General features: G+C 43.8%; 1 protein-coding gene across 2 annotated transcripts in view; it reads left to right on the forward strand.

Annotated features, from left to right (window-relative positions):
- FGGY (FGGY carbohydrate kinase domain containing) overlaps positions 1–27,127 on the forward strand; it is a 464,206-nt gene that overhangs the window by 67,291 nt on the left and 369,788 nt on the right. For both annotated transcript variants that reach the window (XM_030205275.1, XM_030205274.1), the window contains exon 5: positions 18,089–18,177. In XM_030205275.1, coding sequence (XP_030061135.1) covers positions 18,089–18,177 — 89 coding nt within the window. The remainder of the gene's footprint in view (positions 1–18,088; positions 18,178–27,127) is intronic.

The following is a 27,127-nucleotide window of genomic DNA, read 5'->3' on the forward strand; positions in this document are numbered from 1 at the left end:
TTTTAATGGTTCACACTCAAAGATATTTAGGTCATTATTCAAAAGTACTTATTTGGAAAACAGCACTGGATAGTGCTTCTGAATACACTTACAGACCGCCACTGCGCTTATCTCCCTCATGCTATAGATTGGCGTCTACATTTACTACTACTATTTAGCATTTCTATAGCGCTACAAGGCATTTATGTGCTAAAGGCTAGATTTGTAATTTTTTTTTTTTTGTTACATTTGTACCCTGCGCTTTCCCACTCATGGCAGGCTCAATGGAGGGTTAAGTGACTTGCCCAGAGTCACAAGGAGCTGCCTGTGCCTGAAGTGGGAATCGAACTCAGTTCCTCAGGACCAAAGTCCACCACCCTAACAGGCCACTCCTCCACTGTTGCTACTATTTGAGATTCTACATGGAATGTTGCTATTCCACTAGCAACATTCCATGTAGACGTCGGCCCTTGCAGATCACCAATGTGGCCGCGCAGGCTTCTGCTTCTGTGAGTCTGACGTCCTGCACGTACGTGCAGGACGTCAGACTCACAGAAACAGAAGCCTGCGCAGCCTTCTACATGGAATGTTGCTAGTGGAATAGCAACATTCCATGTAGAATCTCCAATAGTAGCAACATTCCATGTAGAATCTCCAATAGTATCTATTTTATTTTTGTTACATTTGTACCCTGCGCTTTCCCACTCATGGCAGGCTCAATGCGGCTTACATGGGGCAATGGAGGGTTAAGTGACTTGCCCGGAGTCACAAGGAGCTGCCTGTGCTGGGAATTGAACTCAGTTCCTCAGGACCAAAGTCCACCACCCTAACCACTAGGCCACTCCGTCCAGATATGGCCTGTTCTCTAAATGGCGTGTCTGGATAAGCACTCTTTATAGAATAGTGTTGGGCATGAGGACTTACATCAAATAAAAGTTTTCACCAGATCAATTTATCATTGATTTCTTTTTAGTTGTTTACTATAATCACAATGTCATTATTGAATGTTGCACATTACCTTTCTCCTCTTATATCTGAAATGACCTGTATATCCATTTACTTCTAATTTATTTTATATCTTCTGTACTTTAAATGCAATTATATTCTGTATTTCTCCTTCCGGAAATGGCGATCCCCATTACGGCATAATGTAAGGCACATTGAGCCTGCAAAGAGGTGGGAAAATGTGGGATACAAATGCAGTAAATAAATAAATAAAACCATTTTTAAATCCTGGTATGCAAGTTGGTCGCACATCCATGGTATTCTATAATACTGGGCACAGTTTTCCAGAATGCCTCTGGCCCACCCATGGGAACGCCCCTTTTGCAGTTGCACATGGTTACACTTAGGCACTATCCTATAAATGGACTTGTAAGTGTATTTCTACACCAGTCTGCCATTTTTTTTGTTACATTTGTACCCCGCGCTTTCCCACTCATGGCAGGCTCAGTGCGGCTTACATGGGGGCAATGGAGGGTTAAGTGACTTGCCCAGAGTCACAAGGAGCTGCCTGTGCCTGAAGTGGGAATCAAACTCAGTTCCTCAGTTCCCCGGGACCAAAGTCCACCACCCTAACCACTAGGCCACTCCTCCACATTTTGTCGCATTGCATCCGTTAGAACGCATGTCTGCGCCAAAAGATGGGCACAGAATTAGTGGTTAACTTTAGGTTCCATTTATAGAACTCCCTAGCAAGTGTGCACGTGTAAATATGACACTGGATAAGGGATCGTAGACTCATTCTCAATCCATTGAAATCCCAGGCTCTTTGATTGCCCACCAAGGTTCATGTATCCCATTAAGCCATGCCTTGGATCAACGCAAATTCTGGTTAACGGTTCTGTTCAATCCCTAGGAATTCTTCTAGATAGCTCTGTCATTCAGTCTGCATATTTCACGCTTGGTTCAGAAGTCTTTTTGAGGTCTACGAAAAATTAGATCTTGTAGGTCTTTCCTGGACGATAGGGCTCTGAAAGCTTTACTCCATGCATTTTGATTAGTATTGTCTGGATTATTGCAGCTCTTTTCTAGTAGTCCTCCTTTATTATTATTATTATTTAGTTATTGCATTTGTATCCCACATTTTCCCACCTCTTTGCAGGCTCAATGTGGCTTACGAAAACCTGTTATGGCATCGCCATTCCAGGAGATAAATAGAATTTCATGGATGAGGAAAAAGCTCTAAACAAAGTTATAGAAAGAGAGATAGTTAATAGGATAGGGTGAGGTGGTGAGGTGTTATAATTAAGCTGTGGGCTCCCATTGTAGGCCTCGTTGAAGAAATGGGTTTTCAGAGATTTACGAAAGCTAGTTATGTCGTTGATCGTTTTCAGATCAGTTGGTAGTGCATTCCATAACTGCGTGTTCATGTAGGAGAAGCTAGTCGCATGTGTTAGTTCGTATTTTATTCCTTTGCAAGTTGGGGAAATTTAGATTGAGGAATTTGCGGTCTGATCTGTTAGCATTTCTAAGAGGTATAAATCATGCAAAATATGGCAGTAAAGTTTCTCTGTCTCAAAAAAAAAATATTATGTTGCCCACCCCTTTAGTCAACACAACATTGGCTGCCAAATTTTGTAGGATACAGTTTAGAATTCTTGTATTAAAACATAAGGCTCTTTTTACAGGTTTTTGCCATTGTACTTGTCAAATCAAATCATTCCATATGCTCGCTCTTGATCTCGTCACTCCTCAAATGCCTACCTTCTGTTGGTATCTTCTCCTGCAAGACTTCACCTTGTCATTTCGTGCTCTACAGCCTTCTGTTGCATGGCTCCCACTTTACAGAATATGCTTCCTGTGGATCTTAGGTTGGCGACTTCACTGAGAAAGTTTAATGCTTTGCTGAAAATGTGGTTTTCAAGGGTTTTCCCATGAATGTCCAACTGTCTCCTGATATGTTAGTTTGCTACCTGACCTTTATGTGTGTAGATAGATGTGATTATCAGGATATTGCTGTTGTTCTGTCTTTTTCCTTCCTATTTTGTTTACTGTTTGCCTGGATGTTGGTCTTTGTTTTTTCTTTTCATGTTGCAGTAAATTAACTATGATTTTGTACACCACCATGAAGGTTCTGCCAATGGTGGTTTATCAAATTCCAGATAAATAAATACATAAATAATATGTGCATATTTACTGAATAATGCTTGAGCAGAATTTCAGTACTTATGCACATATGCATATGTGATAGCGTTTTAGTCATTTACATGCATATTCACCATGCAAATGTTAGTGCCTTATTTATAGAATTGACCTCTATAGGGGGAAGTTGTCAATGTGGGCTACTGTTAAGATGGATTATTTTTTCTGTTAACCCCATTTGTCAGTAACTGGTTCAACTTCATAAAATGGGACTTGTGGTAAAATAACCCATCATAAAGGTAGTCCACATTAATAACTACGCCCCTATGTGTTATTCCTACACTAGTAAAAGAGGCCTGTTTCGTAGAGGAATGAAACGGGCGCTAGCTAGGTTCCATGCCCCCATCCCTACCTCCCTCTCTCCCTGTCTGTCGTCCGAATTCCAGCCCCCCTCCCCTCCGAGTTCCATGGCCCCCTCCCTCTGTCCCTCTCTGTCGTCCGAGTTCCAGCCCCCCTCCCTCCCTCTGTCCATCTCCTCCGAGTTCCAGGCCCCCCTCCCCTTCGAGTTGCAGGGCCCCCTCCCCTGTCCTTCAAGTTCCGCGGCCCCTCCCCTTCAAGCTGCAGGACGCCCCCCCCTCCCTCCACTCCCCTCCGAGTTCCATGCCCCCCTCTCCTCCGAGTTCAACGCTCCCTCGAAGTGCAAGCAGGACCTGTTCTCCGGCAGCCCCTCGCCTTCCTGCATGCCGGCTCTAATTTAAAAATTGTTACCTTGGGGTCCAGCGTCAGCATTGAAGGTGAGCGGTGCTACAGACTGCCTTCCCATCTGTCTGAGCTCTGCCTCTGGTCCCGCCCTCATTTCCTGTTTCCGGAAGGGCAGGACCAGAGGCAGAACTCAGACAGATGGGAAGGCAGTGTGACGCGCCCCTCGCCTTCAGTGCTGACGCCGGACCCTGAGGTAACAATTTTTAAATTAGAGCCAGCAAGCAGGAAGGTGAGGGGCTGCCAGAGGACAGGTCCTGCTTGCACTTCAAGGGAGGGAGGTGGGGGGGGGGCGTGGAACTCGGAGGAGAGGGGGGCGTGGAACTCGGAGGGGAGTGGAAGGAGGGAGGGGGCGGACCGCTTAACTGGGAGGGGATGGAGATGGTGGTGCGAACTCGTAGCGCCCGTGCTTGAGACGCGTCGCGGTTTCCCAGGCAACACGGTGACGTCACCGGAAGGCTTCAGACATTACAAACCGGGCTTCAACTTCCTGGCAGTCAGCTTCAGAACGTTGGAGGTGCAAATGATTATAGTAGATAATGGTTATCAATAGATCTGACGAAGAAGGGCAACCTTCGAAAGCTAATCAAGAAATGTATTATGTCCAATAAAAGAGGTATCATCTTATTTTCTTTTCCATGTTTTATTTCTATTGATTACCTTTAAAAGTGGACTAATACGGCTACCACACCTCTGTACATAATGGTTGAGACTCCTTTCCCTCCCAGAGTTGTGAATTTTACCTCTGCATCACCTTTAGCCTTGTGTGGCAGAGCAGCATACCCCAAGCTGAGAACTGAACCCAGGTTGTTCACAAGCCATGCATGTTAGTGCCACTGAGCCAGCAGGCCACACTAACAACCCATGGTTTCTGTTTGTTCACTTGAGAACTTGGCTTCATTCGTAGTTCAGTTTGGCCAATCAGATTGTCCAGTTCTAATTTTTTAGTGCATATAGCACCCTAGGAGATGCTAACCAACCTTCAGGGTCCATAGAAAGGCTGTCCTCAAATGTTAGTTACTATTACTATAACATTCTGTAATATTTAGAAATGAGTGCAGTTCAAAAGATTTAAAATAAATATGTGCTTGTCTCGGTCTTCAAAGCAGCACAGAGAGGGTCCTAGAAATCACCACTCCATTGACAGACTTCCCTCCGGGCCTTCTCTCACTGTGCCCCACCCTCGCGGAAACAGGAAGTGACGAGGGTGGGACACAGTGAGGGAAGGCCTGAAAGGAGGTGATCTGCCGCCTTCACACGGAGGTGAGGCACTGCCGATTTGAATGCAGGGGGCCCGGTCACGGTGGCAGACGGAGGGGGGGCTATCGATGGAGCCGAGAGCGGGCAGGTGAGACCGGGGACTGTCCGTGCTGGTGGCCTGGGAGCAGGAGAGGGAGGCGACAGTGGTAGGTAGGGATTGGGGGGGCGGGGGCCCCGGGGGCGGCCTTGCCCCGGGCCCGGCTCAGTCTCTCGGCGGCTCTGCCAGAGTTAACTGGATACTGGTCAATATTCAGACTGGTGTCTAGTTAACTCAATGGGTAAAGGTAGGACAGTCTTTTCTGTCTTGACTTTATCTACTTAGCCAGCTTACAGACTGAATATCACTGCTAACTGGGAATGCAGTGGCTCCACCGAAAATCTACCCTTAGACCGCCCTAATCTAGCCAGTTAGCACATGGCCGGTTAGAGCCGATATTCAGCGGCACTACCCAATTAGGTGTTGCTGAGTATTGGGGGTAGCCACTTCAGTGCTGTTTAGCCGGGCAGGAAGCGAAACCTCTTTGAATATTATCCCCCACCGTATTAAGAGATTTAAGCGATATGTACAGAAAAGCTATGAGAATGGTATGGGATTTGCGTTACAAGACGTATGAGGAGAGACTTGCTGAACTAAACATGTATACTCTGGAGGAAAGGAGAAACAGGGGTGATATGATATAGACGTTCAAATATTTGAAAGGTATTAATCCGCAAACAAACCTTTTCAGGAGATGGGAAGGTGGTAGAACTAGAGGACATGAAATGAGGTTGAAGGGGGGCAGACTCAAGAAAAATGTCAGGAAGTATTTTTTCATGGAGAGAGTAGTAGATGCTTGGAATGCCCTCCCGCGGGAGGTGGTGGAAATGAAAACGGTAACGGAATTCAAACATGCGTGGGATAAGCATAAAGGAATCCTGTGCAGAAGGAATGGATCCTCAGGAGCTTAGTCAAGATCGGGAGGCGAGGCTGGTGGTTGGGAGGCGGGGATAGTGCTGGGCAGACTTATACGGTCTGTGCCAGAGCCGGTGGTGGGCAGCGGGACTGGTGGTTGGGAGGCAGGGATAGTGCTGGACAGACTTGTACGGTCTGTGCCAGAGCCGGTGGTTGGGAGGCAGGGCTGGTGGTTGGGAGGTGAGGATAGTGCTGGGCAGACTTATACGGTCTGTGCCAGAGCCGGTGGTTGGGAGGCGGGGCTGGTGGTTGGGAGGCGGGGCTGGTGGTTGGGAGGCGGGGATAGTGCTGGGCAGACTTATACGGTCTGTGCCAGAGCCAGTGGTGTGGAGGCGGGACTGGTGGTTGGGAGGCAGGGATAATGCTGGGCAGACTTATACGGTCTGTGCCCTGAAGAGGACAGGTACAAATCAAAGTAGGGTATACACAAAAAGTAGCACATATGAGTTGTCTTGTTGGGCAGACTGGATGGATCTTGCAGGTCTTTTTCTGCCGTCATCTACTATGTTACTATGTATGTTACTATGTAACGCTTCTCTCATGACTCACATCCTTCTCTTAGCTCTTGGGGTAAAAGTGCCTGTCTTGCACTAACAAGTACTACTTCTATTACAAGCGTATGTAAGTTTAGTTTTCACATAGGTATTTTTCATTTGCAGTATTAATTTCTTTCCCTGCAGTAAACTCAAAGCCAAAGGGGAAAAAAATGAAATGAAAATGTTCCATTAATCAAACACAAAGGGATATCTGCAGTTTGGCTCCAATTTTAGAATACTAAGTGATTGGCAATTATGAGACAGTTCTACTGGTCATAATACATAATTTTAATTTTGTCTCCAGTGTTCAAGATTTATGAGTTTTAGGCTGATGTATTGCCTCTTAAAAATTGTCAGATAAAAGGAAAGATACTGGCCGGTTGAGAGTTTTTAATAACCTCCACCAATCTGGCTTCTGCATTTGGCCTCGGTGATGCTGTCATCTTAATAAAGGCCAAATGGCCATAAAGTTCTGTTGGCTTTGAACAACTGGAGTCTCCTAACCTTGTAAATGCAAAGCATGGGACAGTAATAAGGTGCAGACTGGGGAAGGTCGAAGAAGCAGAAAGACTGAAGCAGATGCCGACAAATTCAGGTTAATGGGGGGTAATTAACAGTGCCCCTACCATTGCCTTTGGAGTGAGAAATGCTTTTCATTATTCTTCCCCTCCTTTTCATAAATCTAATGGTCCTCCTAGCTCGATACTTGAATTATTAATTAGCTAAGCCTTAGTCACTCTGCACTGGAAGACTGGGGTTAGTGTTGCAGTTGGAAATCTGCTGTATTTTTATGGCAGTGTTTTAGGAGTCTAATGAATGTGGGAAGTGTAATGGCCTCTACAGCGAAGACATAATAGAGAAATAAGGCTGTGGAATATTGGACCTCTTGACCTGCTCATCTTCTTTTAGCCTAACTGGATACGTATGTTGTTCAGTCGGTGAAAACCGATTTTAAATTGTTCCTAAATCCATTTTTTAAAAAGTTTGTTCTTCATCCTTTTTCCTTCTTTGATCTCACTCTTCGCTTGCAAACCACCTGGGGATCTTTCCCTATTTGTAATTGACCCCCCCCCCCCCCCTCTACACCCCCCACACACACTACTACTACTACTACTACTACTACTACTACTATTAAACATTTCTATAGCGCTACTAGACTTAGCAGCGCTGTACAAATTAACATGAAAAGACAGTCCCTGCTCAACAGAGCTTACAATCTAAATTGGACAGACTGAACACACACTGTTCATTCTAGCAGCAATTTAGAGGTCAGGAGGCATAAAGCAGAACTCGTATCACCTTGTACTATAAGCTCTAAACTCAGCCATAAAATCTTGCTTCTGTTGAAGACAGGGCTCCCTTTCCCCATGCTTCCATAGCATCCCAGTACCAGACAACCTGGAGTACAGAAGAACTTATCTGAGAACGGAACGCTAGACCTGCCTCCGTCAGGTGCACAGTACCCGTCAATGAGCCACCAGGTTGGCCCAGACCTATTCTGCCTGGTAGAAATATTTAACTTGGGAACTTGCTGACAATAACCTTATTGTATAGACCTGGGTCCCAGATTACAGCACCACTTATGATGGTGTTAAATGGCAAGTTATTAAGAAATAAGATCTTTACACAATCTACAATTGCATTTTGAATCTTACCCTTGGCTGATTTTCATTAAAAAAAAAACAACAAGAAACAGCGTAGACTACTACACTGAACTCATTTTGAACCAGTTAATCTAGAGGATTTTCTTTGTTACAGATCACCGAGAAGGAGAATCTTTTGTTTTGTTCTTCAGTCATTTGTGGTTATTCCAGTTATTCAAGCAGCTGTGTGGGTTTTTTTTGTTTGTTTTTTTTACAAGGGATGATACACTGTAATCCTGGGACATAGTTCTTATACTTCTCCTGCCACAGCACCTGTGATGATTTCTTTGGGATACTATCAGGCTTATTTTTGAAAGAGAAGGGCGCCCATCTTTCGACACAAATCGGAAGATGGGCGTCCTTCTCCCAGGGTCACCCAAATCGGCATAATCGAAAGCCGATTTTGGGCGTCCTCAACTGCTTTCCGTCGCAGGGACAACCAGTTCCCGGGGGCGTGTCGGAAGCATAGCGAAGGTGGGACTGGGACGTGCTTAACACATGGGCGTCCTCGGCCGATAATGGAAAAAAGACAGGCGTCCCTGACGAGCACTTGGCCGACTTGGTCCATTTTTTTCTTGCGACCAAGCCTCAAAAAGGTGCCCAAACTGACCAGATGGCCACCGGAGGGAATCAGGCATGACCTCCCCTTACTCTCCCAGTGGTCACTAACCCCCTAAAAAAAAAAAACTTAAAAAATATCTTTTGCCAGCCTCTATGCCAGCCTCAAATGTCATACCCAGCTCCCTGACAGCAGTATGCAGGTCCCTGGAGCAGTTTTAGTGGGTGCAGTGGAGGCAGGCAGACCCAGGCCCATCCCCCCCTACCTGTTACACTTGTGGTGGTAAATGTGAGCCCTTCAAAACCCACCAGAAACCCACTGTACCCACATGTAGGTGCCCCCCCTTCACCCCTTAGGCCTATGGTAGTGTTGTACAGTTGTGGGGATTAGGTTTTGGGGGGCTCAGCACCCAAGGTAAGGGAGCTAGGCACCTGGGAGCAATTTGCGAAGTCCACTGCAGTGCCCCCTAGGGTGCCCGGTTGGTGTCCTGGCATGTGAGGGGGACCAGTGCACTACGAATGCTGGCTCCTCCCATGACCAAATGGCTTGGATTTGGTCGTTTCTGAGATGGGCGTCCTCGGTTTCCATTATCGCTGAAAACAGGGAACGACCATCTCTAAGGATGACCATCTCTAAGGTCGACCTAAATGTTAAGATTTGGGCATCCCCGACCGTATTATCGAAACAAAAGACGGACGCCCATCTTGTTTTGATAATACGGGTTTCCCCGCCCCTTCCCGAGAACGTCCTGCGAGGACGCTGTCAAGAAAACTTGGGCGCCCCGTTTGATTATGCCCCTCCACGTTGCTCAAGAGATAAATGTTTAAAAAGTGGCATAAAACAGCATTTGCAAAACGTTCGAATCACTATTTTTGAAATCTATTTGGTAGATATGTATCAATGCATTTCATCTGCAGTGCATTCAAATCATGAGGGGGCGTGTTGGGGATGTGTTGGGCTGGGATTAGGTCATTCCTAGCACTTTGACATTTTTCTGCCGTAATGCAACAAAACATCCACAACAAAGAAAATGTTCCACTCAGTGTGGAAACTCAAACGTGTGAAACAATTCTTCCCGAGGGGAACATTTCGCAACCTGATACAATCAATGGTACTAAGCCATGTAGACTACTGCAGTGTAATTTATGAGGGATGTGAAAAACAAACCTTAAAGAAACTTCAGACCGCTCAATACATGGCAGCTAGGCTTATCTTCGGAAAAACGCGATTTGAAAGTGCAAAACCCCTTCGCAAAAAAACTGCACTGGCTCCCAATCAAAGAACGCATTGCTTTCAAAATCTGCACTCTGGTTCACAAAATTATCTGCGGTGAAGCTCCGGGATACATGACAGACTTGATCGACTTACCAACTAGAAACACATCCGAATCAACACGAACGTACCTAAATCTGCACTACCCAAGCTGCAAAGGACTCAGATACAAATCAACCTCCGCGTCCAGTTTTTCCTACATAAGCACACAACTGTGGAACGCATTACCAAAAGCCTTGAAAACTACGAACGACCACCTAAACTTCCGGAAAACACTAAAAACTAACCTGTTTAAAAAGGCATACCCTACCGATCCAACATAAATGCCTGATCTCTGCAACACAACAAAACTAAAGAACGTAATGGACATAACTCAACTCTTCCGTTGTACGATTCCCTAGTGTGGCTATACCACATGAACTTTATCTTACCACAACATCACTTTGTATTTGTTCACACCGGAGTCTGTAACGCCTCTCCGGTACTATGTAAGCCACATTGAGCCTACAAATAGGTGGGAAAATGTGGGATATAAATGTAACAAATAAAATAAAAATAAAACAAAAATGTCCAGTACTAAAATAAGGTGTTTTGAGCTAGACCTGCTTTAATAGCGACTAAACCACAAAAAAGTTCCCTAAATGACCAGATGACCACTGGAGGAATAAAGAAATGACCCCCCCCCCCCCCCCGTTTACGCCTCCAGTGGTCACTGACCCCACTCCCACAACCTCCAAAGATGTGAAAGAAGCAGTACATACCAGTCTCTATGACAGCTTCAGACGTTATAACCAGTTCTATTAGAGCAGCAAGCAGGTCCCTGGAGTAGCCTAGCAGGTGGCGCAGCGCACTATAGAGAAAGGGACCCAGGTCCATAATCCACTCTATCTGTTACACTTGTGGAAAGTGTGAGCCCCCCCCCAAACCCACATATAGGTGACACCTGCTGACATAAGGGCTATTGTAGTAGTGTACAGTAAAGGGAATGGGATTTCATATACCACCCTTCTGTGGTTACAATCAAAGCAGTTTACGTATTATATACAGGTACTTATTTTATACCTGAGGCAAAGGAGGGTAAAGTGAGTTGCTCAGAGTCACCAGGAGCTGCAGTGGGAAACCCAGTTCCCCTGGTTCTCAAGCCACTGCATTAACCATTAGGCTACTCCTCTCTCCCATTAATTTTTTTGGTGGGTTTTGGAGGGCTCCCCATACAGAGCCGGTGGTGGGAGGCGGGGATAGTGCTGGGCAGACTTATACGGTCTGTGCCAGAGCCGGTGGTTGGGAGGCAGGGATAGTGCTGGACAGACTTATACGGTCTGTGCCCTGAAAATGACAGATACATATCAAGGTAAGGTATACACAAAAAGTAGCACATATGAGTTTATCTTGTTGGGCAGACTGGATGGACCGTGCAGGTCTTTTTCTGCCGTCATCTACTATGTTACTATGTAGGGGGATAAGGGTGAGATGTGTACCTGGGAACTTTTATTTTAAGTCTACTGCAGGGCCCCCTAGGGTGCCCTACTTCTCTGCTGGGATGTCTATGTTGCCAGTCTACTAAAAATGCTGGCTCCTCCTACATCCAAATGGCTTGATTTTGTACATTTTTCACTTGGACATTTTGTAAAAGATCCCACTATTTGCAAAGAGGGTACACATTTAAGGACATTGCTCTTGAAATAAAAATTAAGACTAACCAAAGCAAAATGAACAAATGAATTGAAACTTTTTAGGCTGCCCAACCCTCATCCCAATACAGATTCCTGGGGAATTCCACTGTTTACCTTTCTCCACTGAGAAAGCTGATCATTTAGGGGTCCTTTTACTAAGGTGCACTAACAGATTTACCACATGCTAAATGATAAGATGCCCATAGGAATATAATGGGCATCTTATCATTTAGCGTATGCTAATCATTAGTACATGCTAAATCCGTTAGTGCACCTTAGTAAATGGACTCCTTAGTGTGACTATTTGTTTCTTCTCTTTAAGATGGTTTCCAATCCACAAAAGGGCATTCCTTGCAACCCTGTAACATTTTAATTTCCTGAGAAGACTCTCATGAGGTACCTTGTCAAATGTCTTCTGAAACTTCACATGTACTTTATCAACTGGCGAAGCCTTGTTTAGATGTTTATTAATACCATCAACAAAGTCCAGCATACTGAAAATGCAACACTTCCCTTCATGTTGGCTGTGTCCTAGTAAGCCATATTTAGCCAGATGGGACTAGATTCTATATATGACGCCTGAAAAATTGAGGCCAAAAATATTTCCGCCTAGGCGTATTCTGTAAATACACTCAGCCAGTTATTTTATTTATTTATTTAGAATTTGCTCACACCTTTTTCAGTAGTAGCTCAAGGTGAGTTACATTCAGGAAGTCTGGATATTTCTCTGTCCCAGGAGCGCTCACAATCTAAGTGTACCTTTAATAGCATACGCCTGGTGGCCATGCCTGTGCCTAACTCTAGGTGCGTCCATTTACGCCAAATAAAACGTGGTGTAAATACCGCCTAAGTTAGGCATGGAGCAGGTGTATTCTAAAACCTTGTGCATAGATTTTCAGAACGCCCAAAGTCCGCCCATTCCATGCCCATGGCCATGCCTTTTTTGGTAGCGCACATTAGAATTTGCACGCACCACTTTACAGAATATGCCTTGCAAGTTGTGCATGTAAATTCTAATTAATATCAATTAGTATAAGTAATTTAATTGCATGCAGAAATCCAGAATATGACTGGATTTGCACTCGCAATTTCAGACGCACTATATAGAATCTGGGGAATGGCCTGTGATTTTGTTTTTCAGAATTACTTCTACCATTTTGGCCAGCATTGACAAGCATCTATTTGACCAGAAAGGATCATAGAGCGATTTAGAAATTATATTGTAAGGAACCAACATAGGACTTAGAGCCTGGAGACAAGTTACATTGTTTGGAGTAAGGTTTCTTTGAAGGATTCTATCAACCAGGGTAGTTAGGGCATCACAATAGAGAGGTTGTAAATGAAATCAAAAGTAGACCAAAAGGGGCATTTTCGATAGTGTGTCTTAAGTCAGACCTTGGATGTTTTGTGCTAAATGTACCAAATCCGAATAGGAAATTTACCCATTTTTGAAAAGATAAAAATGTCTCTTTTTTTTTTAAATACTGTTTCGAACAAGGTTTTGTGCATTTATCTTTTTAAGCCATTTTTGGAAAAAACCGCAGAAGTTAAAAATGCACAAAATCAAGCCACTGGGATGTAGAAGGTCATCATTTATTTTAGCAGACTGGTCCCCCAGACATCCCAGGAGAGCAGTGGGGCACCCTAGGGGCCACTGCTGTGGATTTCATATAAATGTTCCCAGGTACACATCTCACCGTTGCTCCTTTATCTTGTCTGCTGAGTCCTCCAAAACCCACTCCAAACCCACTACCCCCCAACTGTACACCACAACAATAGCCCTTTATGGGTGAAGTGGGTACCTATATGTGAGTACATCAGGTTTTTGGTGAGTATTGGAGGGCTTACAATTTCCATTACAAGTGTAACAGGTAGGAGGAGGTATGGGAGGAGGTTAGTGACCACTCCGGGAGTACGGGGGGGGGGGGGGGGTCATCTGGTCATTTAGGGCACCTTTTTGTGTCTAGACCAAAACATTGAAGATTTCGCTTTAGACATTTTGGTTTTGTTCCATTATGCCTTGTTAGATGTCCAAGTGTTAGGCCCACCCTAATCCCACCTTCAAGACGCCCCTGATATGCCCCCTTGTGATTTGGACGCACTGCAGACGAAATTCCTAGATAGATGTCTGCAAAACAGTTTTTGAAAATATCACTTTGGATGTTTTGAGAAGAAATCCATCCAAAGGGTGCTTTATGACACTTTTTGGATGTTTTTCTCTTTCGAAAATGAGCGCTCAAGTTTCTTAAAGAGCAAGAAGAGATAAACAATTAGAAATCATTGTTGTCATTGAGCCTGCAAATAGGTGGGAAAATGTGGGATACAAATGCAATAAATAAATAAATAAACAATTATAAATCATTGCTGTCAACTGCTAAACGGATTGCAAATATAAACAAAAAAAGCATACTTTGAAATTTGTGCATACAAATACTAAAAAATCTAAAAAAAAGATGGGAGAATTAGACTATATAGTACTAAGTTAACATTTAACTTTCAAAAGGGCGTCTATGATAAAATAAATATATTAAAAAAAGAGCTAGAAGGAGGAAGCAAAAAGTCTAAAGGGCAAGTATTCAACTGGCGGCAGTGAGTGTTTTTTAACTGTCGTCAGTGTTATCCCCAGATATTCAATATTCTGGTTTATGTGGTTGGCCATCTCTTATGCAGTTAAATGTTCCAAAAGTACAAAGACTAGGGGACACTCCAGGAAGTTACATGGAAATACTTTTAAAACTGATTTTATTCACAAGTATAGACCCCATCCTTGCTTCATCTACTCTCTGCCCTGGGATTACCTAGGTCCCTGATGGCGAACCTATGACACGCGTGTCAGCACTGACACGCGTAGCCATTTTGGATGACATGCGGGTTGAAAGCCGGCAGCAAATAGAACCCAGCCTACCTCCTCTTACTGCCAGGGCCGGTCTTTGGCAGGGGCGACAGGCGCGTTGGTGGTCTTATCGCAGCTTCAGAACCCCCCTCCGAGTCGGAACCCCCCTGCTCCGCCCCACCTCGCAGCCTTGGTAACCAGCAGTCCTCTTCGTCAGAATCATCCAATTAGGAGTGCCCTTTTAGGCGCCAGACAGGCTCCCTACAACCAATCACAGCTCACTGCAGTTGTAGCTCAGCCAGGTGAAAAAACTGCCTGAGGCTCGAGGCAATTGTGATTAAATGTCGAACCTGAGTGCTGAGTGCGAGTAACCCAGGCAGCTGCTGCTCTCTTCAGACAAATAAAGTCGGGTCAGCGGCCGCTTTCTTCCTTTCTGTGATCCTGTTGCAGCCTTAGCTCAGCTGTGCTTGGACACTGACTGCTGCTCCTGCTCCACACTTGTTTGGGAAGTTCCTAAAAATACCGGTCCAGCTAAGAAATCACTTTTCATTGCTTTTATAATGCTCCTTTCACTACTTGTTTGTAGCAATTCATTATGAGAGAGGGAAAACAAAAAGGGAGAATAAATCATGGGTGCCATTTCCCACCATTAGAAAGAGCGGCATGTAAGTTAAATAATTAGTTTTTGGTTTATTAAATACAGTTATATATTACAATTATACATTTTTGTTATTTAAACTATAAATATCGCGAAATTATGGTTTTTTTCTCGAAGTGACACACCACCCGAGTTATGCTTGGTTTTTTGGCGAATTTTGACACATCAAGCTCAAAAGGTTGCCCATCACTGACCTAGGAGCATATTACATAAAAGAAGCCCAGCGGTATTATAAATGCTTGTTTGAGTCTCTAAACTACTGTTTTACATTCTCATGTCTTGTGTAAAATTACCCTTTTAGTTAGTAAATCAGCTAGTAAACCAGTTATTACAGTTATCCGTTGTGGGTAACTTTATAAAGAAGATGCCAATATTTAGGTGCCAAGAATGCATGTAAATAACCAGAATACCAGTGTATATGTGTAAATGTGTTCACATACAAACATATATGCTAATATGTGAGGTGTGCGCTATTTTATAAAATGGCACCTAAATGATTTACCTGTTTGAAAGCTTTAAGGTCATCACCCCCCAGTCTCGCTCTTCCTTCGCACACTGAAGCACTTCACCCCCTATACTGTACCGTTCCCTCGGATTTTTGCGACCCAAGTGCATGACCCTGCATTTTTTGGGATTATACCTTAGTTGCCAAATATCGGTCCATTCCTCTAGCTTCGCTAGGTCCTTCCTCATGTCATTCACACCCTCCAGGGTGTCCACCCTGTTGCAGAGTTTAGTATCATGCAAAGAGACAAACCTTACCAGACAGCCCCTCTGCAATATCGCTCACAGAGACGTTAAAAAGAGCTGGCCCTAGGACCGATCCCTGCGGTACTCCACTGACGACATCCTTTTCTTCAGAGCAAGCTCCATTTACCACCACCCTCTGTTCCTACCAGTCAACCAATTTTTAACCCAATCTGTTACTCTAGGTCCCATACTGAGGGCACTCAGTTTATTTATCAGTCGCCTTTGCGGAACTGTGGCAAAGGCTTTGCTGAAATCCAAGTATACCACATCAAGCGGCTCTCCCGCATCCAACTGTTTGGTCACCCAGTCGAAGAAGACAGTCAGATTCGTCTGACATGACCTGCCACTAGTGAAGCCATGCTGCCTCGGGTCCCGCATTCCATGTAGTTCAAGAAAGCTCACAACCCTCCTCTTTAGAAGCGTTTCCATTAGCTTACTCACCACCGAGGTCAGACTGACAGGTCTGTAATTCCCAACCTCCTCCTTACTTCCACTCTTGTGCAAAGGAACCACATTCACCCTTCTCCAGTCCACCAGGACCACTCCAGTCTCTAAGGAAGCGTTGAAGAGGTCCGTCAGCGGAGCCGACAGAACTTCTCCAAGTTCCTTAAGCACCCTCAGGTGTATCCCATCAGGCCCCATTGCTCTGTCTACTTTTAGTTTGGCAAGCTCCGCATGAACACAGTCCTCTGTAAACGGGTCTTGGTCTACCATACATCCATCGCCTTTAGCCTTTATACCCGAGTTTGATTTGTCCTTGCCATTCTCAGGGCACAGACCGTAGAAGTCTGCCCATCACTGTTCTTGTCCTAAGTTCTGAAGCTAACGTCGAAACCCCTTAAAATGTACACTCCAGCCCATCCATATCTATTCAGTCACGGTCAGGGTGTAGACCATAGAAGTCTGCCCAGCACCGGTTTTGCTTCCCAATTACCAGTGTCACCACCTAATCTCCGCTAAGATTCCATGGAACCATTCCTTCTAAACAGGATTCCTTTGTGTTTATCCCACGCATGTTTGAATTCCATTACTGTTTTCATCTCTACCACCTCCAGCGGGAGGGCATTCCACGTATCTATCACCCTTTCCATGAAAAAAATACTTCCTGACATTACTCCTGAGTCTGCCCCCCTTCAACTTCATTTCATGTCCTCTCGTTCTACTGCCTTCCCCTCTCTGGAAAAGGTTTGTTTGCGGATTAATACCTTTCAAATATTTGAACGTCTGTATCATATCACCCATGTTTCTCACTTGCAAACTGGTATCAACATATTAATTCCCTATCTGCTATTTTGGCTTCTGTGCTTCTGATTGTGACACAATAAGGTAGTTATTTTTATATTCTGGTATAACGGAACGCTGAGTTAAGCAATCTCTGAAAAGTGCTTGTTAAATGAAACTGACAGTGGCACAGACTAGCTCAGTTTACTTCTGTTAATGGAGTGGATGCTTTGAAAATGGCCCAAAACAAAATATATCTTCTGAAACACAGGCACTCCTTTCACACATCATCCATTACATGAATGATACGAGAAATAGTATTCTCCTCTATTGGTGCTATCACTTGTCTGACAGACAGCCTCAGATAGAATTAATAACTGAGCTACAGTATGGTATCAGGGCTATGGCATTCAAATCCTTATTTATTTTGACGGAGAGTCTGGATATCCCAACCTGCCCTGTTAGTGACCTCTGAATGTTCTGCATTAATCACTCTTTACGCCTCCCTGATTTGAGATGATGAACAGGGATCACGGGCCAAATCACTTATTGTTACATGAGGAAAGGGAGAAAAGATGTAAGATTATCCCATGTTTTTCTTTCGCCAACCTATTAGCAAATACAACTAAAATTCATCCAGGAACTATTGGCAAGCTACAAATTTCACCGTGGAAAGTAAATCCGACGTTATTGTTGGTGTCAAATCCAGGTGTATATTTTTGGGCAAGTATCCCAAAGCTGAAAATGCGTTCTCGCTGCACTGCCGTCAGGACCCAGAGCTGACCTACATGAAGGATTTCTTATGCAAATAATATGCATGTGATCATTTGAGTCAGTTCTTGAGTCAGAATAAAACTAATAAAAAAAACTTCTAGGAAATATAACTAACATTCTGTTCTACTTCCACAGAACCTGCGAGAGTCTTGCTGGGATAAGGCAGGCCACTTCTTTGACCTCCCAGACTTCTTATCTTGGAAAGCAACGGGTGTCCTTACAAGGTATTGCAATAAGATAATTGCTAGATGCATTTGTTCATTCATTTATTGATGTTTTCTCCATCTTTCTTTACACTAAGATATATCTGTGCTACTTAATATTTTAAAAAGGTGCCTAGAATGTAAAGTGTGGGGGACGTCCTAAATCAGGTTTCGATTATACCGATTTGGACGCCCCTGGGAGAAGGATGTCCATCTTCCGATTTATGTTGAAAGATGGACACCCTTCTCTTTCGAAAATGAGCCCAAAAGACAAGCAATAAAAGAGAAAAAGCACAGCTGGGCCTTCAAGATTGAGATAAACGGAGTCCTTTATTTCGAAGAAGACCCGACACAGGCTAAAAACACCTGCCTCAGAGGTCCAAATTCACAATGTTAAAAAAGGCAAAGTAGGTAAAAAGACTCCTAATAGCAATGGTATATCTCCCAAGGAGAATTAAAACATTTTTTTGATAACAGGGTGGATTATTGCATTTTAATTCTCCATGGGAGATATACCATTGCCGTTAGGAGTCTTTTTTCCTACTTTGCCTTTTTGAACATTATGACTTTGGACCCCTGAGGCAGGTGTTTTTAGGCCGAAACATGGCCCATATCGGGTCTTCTTTGAAATAAAGGGCTACATTGATCTCAATCTTGAAGGCCCAGCTGTGCTTTTTCTCTTTTATGGCGATACACGTATACTTATAGTATTCTATAAGTTATCACCAGGATTCCTATATATGGCATCCAGACTTGGGCACACTCCTGAGATGTGCACACAACTTTATTGGCTAATGAGCTGTTAACCATCAATAGTTAAGTACATAAGAATTGCCATACTGGGAAAGGCCAAAGGTCCATCTAGCCCAGCATCCTGTTTCCAACAGTGGCCAATCCAGGTCACAAATACCCGGCAAGATCCCCAAAATGTACAAAACATTTTATACTGCTTATCCCGAAAATAGTGGATTTTCTCTAAGTCCATTTAATAACGATCTATGGACTTTTTCTTTAGGAAGCCGTCCAAACCTTTTTTAAACTCTGGTAAGCTAACCGCCTTTACCAAATTCTCTGGCAACGAATTCCAGAGTTTAATTACACGTTGAATGAAGAAAAATTTTCTCCGATTCGTTTTAAATTTACTACATTGTAGCTTCATCGCATGCCCCCTAGTCCTGGTATTTTTGGAAAGCGTGAACAGACGCTTCACATTTACCCATTCAACTCTACTCATTATTTTATAGACCTGTATCATATCTCCCCTCAGCCGCCTTTTCTCCAAGCTGAAGAGACCTAGCCGCTTTAGCCTTTCCTCATAGGGAAGTCGTCCCATCCCCTTTATCATTTTCGTCGCCCTTTTCTGCATCTTTTCTAATTCCACTATATCTTTTTTGAGATGCTAACAACCAATTACTGATAGTAATTGGCATGAATTAGGATTTCTGCATGCCCTTGGTTGCGCACTGCTCTGTAATGCTGGGCACCTACGTCTCATAGTGGCCATGAGAGGAGTAATGGGTGTGTCAAGAGTGTTCTAAAATGTTGCATTCAATCTTATAGAATAATGGGTCAGTGCGTCCAACTTGGGTGCCAGGATTTACATCAGGTTTCAACAGACCTAAGTCTAGTGCCCAGAGAATAGGCACTAAGCACTATTAAAAGCATAAGAACAGATCTGTAAAGGGTGCCTGCCCTTTGTAGAATAGCGCTTAGATCTTTTTATAGAATCCCCCCTATCCCTGGATTCAGTATAGCGCAAATGAAATTGTGTGCACAATCTATAGTGAGCCAAAACATCCAGACATTCAGGTGATTATCATAAATACTTACATTACAGTGGACATTTTAGAAGCATTGGGTGGCATTTACACATGTTAAAAGGGAATAGAAAGGAGGTTTTGGTCCATGCTGAGAGGAAGAGAAAGAGAAACTGAATCTCAGGGGGAGGGTGGGTGGAAGATGTTGAACCCAAGGAGGTTTAGTGACCCACATGCCAGGTAAAATTGGGATGTCAAGCCAATTTTTAGGGGTGGCACTTGCCACCCCATAGCGATGCCTATGGTATCCAGTGAGAATAACCCTGTACATAGGTGTTACCTCCCTGACGGGTCACTCCCAGTCTTCCAAACAGTGTATATCTGCCCTATTAGGACCACTCCAGGGTGGCAAGAGTTATAAGAGGAATCTCAGAAAAGCATGGGGAAAGGAGAGAGGTGTAATATAACATAATGAAATAATACTGTCTGTTAACTTTTGTGGAAAAATTTTAAAAGGCCTCTGTTCTTCATTCAGTTTCTTTTATTATTAAAAAGATTGAGGGTGGTGAAATTTGTTTATCAAAGACTTCATACTGGAGTAATCAACCCATATCACATATTTTGCTGGAATTTTGTCCCGTTCTAATGTTAGTAGACTGTCTCTTCCAAATAAATGTGACATTTGAAGTTGAATCATTAGCGCTGCTATGGAGTAAAGAAAAATACCTTATTTCCATCAGTCATATTTCTAGGGCTGTGTGGGAGTGCATAATGTTTTCATTGCAGCATTAGAGGTGGATACCCAGCTTCTAGTGCCCCTGAAGTCTGACACATGGCCGAGGCTTTTGTGCAGCTTCTATATCAGCAACTCCTGTGTAGCAAAGGAAGTCCACTATTCCATTCTTGACGGTCTCCTAGACATAGTCCACACTGCAAACAGGAGATCCTCTGCGTCAGTAGTAGAGGATGACACAAATGGCCACCAGTCCAGTGAAGGTACAGAAGCACCAGCCTTAAGAACGTGACACGGACTGTGTTTCAGTGGACACTGCCACCTGCTTTAGGCAGGAGAGGCTCCTGCTCGGTTAAATCCCACTGAGTTAGCCAGTCCTAGATAGTCAGTGATACTTAACTGGTTAGTGCCACTAAATGTCCCCACTAACTTGAAATCCCCTAATAGGCTAGGTTAGGGGTTGGCTGTGACCAGAGCATTGACTTATCTGGTTAGCAGCAATATTCAGTCTCAGTGGCGTAGGAAGGGGGGGCGGTGGGGCGGTCCGCCCCGGGTGCACGCCGCTGGGGGGGTGTCGGGTCCACTGGTTCCCTGCTCCCTCTGCCCCGGAACAGGTTACTTCCTGTTCCGGGGCAGAGAGAGCAGGGAACCAGCGGAGCCGACGCAGCTCCCAGTGACGTGCAGTCGGGGCGGATCGGCGTTTCCGCCCGCCCCCTGCTTTCGTATGGCAGTAAGAATGCGCTCCGGGGGGGGGGGGGGCGGTGCACAGCGGCGACCCGCCCTGGGTGTCAGCCGCCCTCGCTACGGCACTGTTCAGTCTGCTAACCAGCTAAGTAACCACATAAAGTTAGGATAGCAAGTTAACCGGGCACCGGTCTGAATACAGGCCGGTGCCCCGTTAACTTCCAGGTCAGCAAACATACTCAGACATTCAATGCCAGGATCTCCCAGCATTGAATATCTGGGGTTAGCTCTTATAAGCCACTTACCACCATGGGCCAAATATTTATGTATTTATTTCCTAAATGAATAAGTAATGCTAAGTTCTTTCTACGTTATGATACCTCTTGGACTAGCACAGAGGTTCTCAGCCCAGTCCTTGGGACACACCTAGCAGTAGGTTTTTTAGGATATTCACAATATGTATAAGATAGGTTTGCATACAATGGAGGTAGTTAGTGCATGCAAATTTTTCTCATGCATATTCATGGAAACCTGACTGGCTGGGTATGCCCCGAGGACTGGGTTGAGAACCCCTGGACCGGCATAAGAGTTAGTCCAAAGATGATGTACATGAACAGAAAAGACCCTTCTTCAAATGACTAACTGGCTTAAATGTGAATGAGAGTTATCTAAACATTGTGTATGGTTTGCAGTGGGACAACAATTGTTAAACTGTGTAATTCAAGTTTAGCTAGCAGAATCATTTCTAAAGAAGGGAAGTAGAAATCAAAAGCAAGCATTTATTATTTTCCTTCGTCAGAAAAAAATATGAAACAGTGCTTGAAAGAGATCAGGCTGTGAGGCTCTTATAAGCAATTTCTTTTTGGCAGTAATAGTGTAAGATATCCTTTTTGCTTGCCCCCTACCTTCCTGTCTGTTCCCCTATTGAGCAACTGCAACAGTGGCCTCCCTGTCTGGCACTTGGAGACCTAGAAATTAGCGGCTTCTGCTGTAATTTAATCTTAACCCGATCCCTCTAGGATAGAAATTAACAGCTTCAATACAGGAAGATCAAGTCACCAGCTTTTAGTCTGAACCACATCTCCAGACATTTACAGGCCCAATTAATGGTCGCATCTAGATTAAACTATATCATAAATCTCCTTCTTTGTTAGGCTTGAATACAATTTTATGTACTTTTTGCCTCTCCTGCCCCCATTCTGGTAGCTTAATTGCCTTCATTGCATTTAAACATAAGAAAACCATAGTGGAATCATCCTCCAGTTTCAACAACAACAAAAAAAAAAGTTCCCAGTCATGCTGAGCAATATGGAGCAACTGATTACATTAAACTGCAGCTCTCCTGATTACAATACTCAGAGCGTACTTACACAGCTGCATCAAGAGAGAAATTCTTCCTCCCTTGAGAACTAAACAAATGTTTTCTTTGCAAGAGAAATTATGACTCAAAGGACAAACTTGCCTTTCCTGGGAATTGGAAATATTGCTAGAGCGAAAGTGAATGAAGTTTTGGTGAATTGTAGAAAATGTTGCAATTGTAAACATAGCTATTAGCTCTCACGTCAAATATATGATACTGTTTTGTAGGGACATACCTATATTTCTTTTGTGATAAAGGTACAGCAATAACTAGAGTCCTGGAAATGTCAAAACATCCCAGGGTGTAATGAGATTTGTGAGGGGAATTTGCCAACTGAATGATAAAAATGCCAAATACACAATACTTACTAGTAAAGTCAAATAATTCTTGTAGACAAGAAAGTCGTGTAAATAAGATACTTTAATTTGAGGATGACAGTTTATAAAAACAATGTAGATATATTTGCAATCTTTGGGGATCTGGGGAACTGTAACCAGAAGGTAGGATTCTCTTATAAGAAACACTTACTGACAGTTAGCTAAACTGCTTCCTGCACATCATTGGCTAGATTCAGTAAATGACTCCTAAAGGGGGCCTTTTACAAAAGCCGCGCTAGCGTTTTTAGCTCGCGGTAAAAATCAACTGGCAGGAAGCCCTGAGACAGCCAGATGATTTTTACTGCAAGCTAAAAATGCTAGTATGGCTTTGTAAAACCAAGGTTAGGTGCTGTCATGATCCATGGTAAGCTAGTAGCAAAGTAACGTGGTAACATAGTAGATGACGGCAGAAACAGACCTGCACGGTCCATCCAGTCTGCGAAACAAGATAAACTCATATGTGCTACTTTTTGTGTATACCTTACCTTGATTTGTATCTGCCATTTTCAGGGCACAGACCGTAGAAGTCTGCCCAGCACTAGCCCCGCCTCCCAACCACCAGCCCCGCCTCCCACCACCGGCTCTGCCACCCAATCTCGGCTAAGCTTCTGAGGATGCCTTCCTTCCGAACAGGATTCCTTTATTCATATCCCACGCATGTTTGAATTCCGTTACCGTTTTCATCTCCACCACCTCCTGCGGGAGGGCATTCCAAGTATCCACCACTCTCTCCGTGAAAAAATACTTCCTGACATTTTTCTTGAGTCTGCCCCCCCTTCAATCTCATTTCATGTCCTCTCGTTCTACCGCCTTCCCATCTACGGAAAAGGTTCATTTGCGGACTAATACCTTTCAGATATTTGAACGTCTGTATCATATCACCCCTGTTTCTCCTTTCCTCCAGGGTATACATGTTCAGGTCAGCAAGTCTCTCCTCATACATCTTGTAATGCAAATCCCATACCATTCATTCCGTATAGAGCACTCTGCGTGTAGCAACCATTATAGAATACTAGCTTAGCCTGCATTTCGTAACTAATTATGAGCATGAGCACTTATGCCTGCCAAAAACTGGTGTAAATGCTTGCACCCAACTGATGGCAGTTAGACACACAAATGAAGGTATTCTGTAATTTATTTATTTATTTATTGCATCAGTATCCCACATTTTCCCACCTTTTTGCAGGCTCAATGTGGCTTACAATATATCATGAATAATGGAGATATGTAAGAAATAAGCATTTAGTATTATAGAAGGATCTTGGGTAACATGATAATGTTAAAGCATGATATTAATATAAAGCAGATAGTAAAGACAATTCTGGGTATGTGTGAAGGAGTTCATATTTGTTGGTCTTTGTGGTATGTCTTGTTAAAGAGATGGGTCTTCAATAGTTTGCGGAAGTTGGTTAGTTCATGGATTGATTTTAAGTTACGCATAATGCATTCCAAAAATGTGTGCTCAAGTAGGAAAAGGTTGACGCGTGCATTAGTTTATATTTTAGCCCTTTACAGTGGGGAAATGAAGGTTAAGGAATGTGCGGGACGATGTAATAACATCACGCTTAAATTTTGGGAACACCCTGGGCCTGCCCACACCCCTCCCATGGCCACACCTTCTTTTGAGTTGTGCACTATGAAATTTAGGCACACACGTTAATAGAATTTGTCATAGACATACTCAAACGCTGAACGCTCATAACAATCTGTTACTATTAGTGACCTCAGCAACGACTCGTTTCACAAGAGAGATCTGCCCATGACTCATCTTGCTCCTCATCAGTCATAAAAACAATTTCTTTCTCTTTAATTCCTTTATAATGATCAAAATATTTAAATGTTTAACTCATCAAAAATGCCATTTTTACTTATTTTGACTAATATAAAAATAGCTTGAACTTTGCTTTTGTACGCATCCAAATTGCTGATCCACTGCCTACATGGACCATGTTTCATTAGGCTGTAAACCCCAGCTACTTCAGGGTGCGGACCTAACCTAGGGGCCCCTTTACAAAGGCACGCCAAAAAGTGGCTTGCGGTTGTGTGGACGCATATATTGGACGCGCGCTGGACCATTTCTCCAGTATGTCTGGAAAAAAGGTTTTTTAGGGGGTGGGACAGGAAATGGACGTGTGGCAAAATGAAAACCAGCGTGAGTTTATTTATTGCCTGAGCCTTTAACGTGACGCATTGACTTAGCGTTACCCACACGGTAGCCACCCAGTGCGTGCCAACTGCTGATTACCATTGACAATGCCCCGTGGTAAAAAATAGAAAATTATTTTCTACTGTGTGTTTCAGCACACACCAAACTCAGAATTACCACCAGGCACAGGCGCTAGCTGGGTGGTAATGATGATTTGACGTGCGCTGCACACACGGAGGCCCTTATGTGGCTTTGTAAAAGGGCCCCCTAAAATGCTGAGAGCAGTGGAAGATTTTGGCAGTTAGGTCTGCACCCGGAAGCGGGTGGGGTTTATAGCCTAGTGCAACACGGTCTGTATAGGCAGCAGATCTGCAATTTACTACTACTACTACTTAACATTTCTAAAGCGCTACTAGGGTTACGCAACGCTGTACAATTTAACATGGAAGGACAGTCCCTGCTCAAGGAGCTTACAATCTAAAAGACAGGTGTACAATCTAAAGACAAGTGTACAATCTAAAAGACAGGTGTAAATCTAGAGACAAGTGTACAATCTAAAAGACAAGTGTAGAGTCGATCTGATAGGGCATAATATATTTCTCGAAAGGTTAGGTGCCGAAAGCAGCATTGAAGAGGTGAGTTTTAAGCAGAGACTTGAAGATGGGTAGGGAGGGGGCTTGGCGTAGGGGTTGAGGAAGACCATTCCAGGCATAGGGTGAGGCAAGGCAGAATGAGTGGAGCCTGGAGTTGGCAGTGGTGGAGAAGGGTACAGAAAGGAGGGATTTGTCCTGTGAGTGGAGGTTACGGGTGGGAACATAGGGGGAGATGAGGGTACAGAGGTAGTGAGGAGCCGCAGACCGGGTGCATTTGTAGGTAAGGAGGAGAAGCTTGAATTGTATGCGGTAACTGATCGGAAGCCAGTGAAGTGACTTGAGAAGAGGGGTGATATGAGTATATCGGTTCTGGCGGAATATAAGACGTGCGGCAGCGTTCTGAACGGTGGATGCTTACAGAAGCTAAGTTCAAGCTATTTTTATATTAGTCAAAATAAGTGAAAATGGCATTGTCAGAGTTAAACATTTAAATATCTTCATCATTATATAGGAATTAAAGAGCAGAAATTTGGTTTTGTAACTGATGAGGAGCAAGGTGAGCCATGGGCAGGTCATTCATGTGAAACAAGTCGTCGCTGAGGTCACTGATAGTAACATTGTTATGAGTGTTCAGTGTTTGAGTATGTGTATTATTGTAGCTCCCACTTTTTAAAGGTTTGGAGTCTGACCATTCAAAGGAATAGAATTTGGAATAAGGTAGAGCCATGCCTAACTTCTAATTACTTCCAGTTAAGTGCTTCTTAATACCAGTTTTTGATTGTTAACACTTAATTGGCTAATTTGTTTATGCACTGATCTGGGGACTCCCAACTTTGGGCGACCTCTATAGAATCTGTGGGCATGTGGGTCATGGCTTTGGGTGAGAGGGTGAAGCACCTAAGTGCACAGGTGGTGATCTCATTGATCCTCCCTGTTGAAGGTAAAGACCGAATGAGAGAAGCTCGCATCCTGGAGTTAAATGTGTGGCTGCGTGGATGGTGCCAACATGAGCGCTTTGGTTTCCTAGACCATGGGATGACTTTCCAAAAGCTACTGAGCAATAATGGTGTTCATCTATCAAGGAAGGGACAGAGTGTCTTCAGCAACAGACTGGCTAAAGTACTAAAGAGGACTTTAAACTAAACTTGCTGGGGATGGGTAAAAAAGGCCCCAAAGCATAACGTAACTCTTTGCCCTTATGATCCCCAATGTATCTATCACAAATGAACTTTACTCTGTTGGAATAATGTATTGTATTTTACATGCATTGCCTGTCACCAATTTTTTCTCTGTGATTACTCTGTGACCTCTGATGTGAATT

The sequence above is a fragment of the Microcaecilia unicolor genome, chromosome 6, assembly GCF_901765095.1.
Source record: "Microcaecilia unicolor chromosome 6, aMicUni1.1, whole genome shotgun sequence".
NCBI lineage: Eukaryota > Metazoa > Chordata > Amphibia > Gymnophiona > Siphonopidae > Microcaecilia > Microcaecilia unicolor.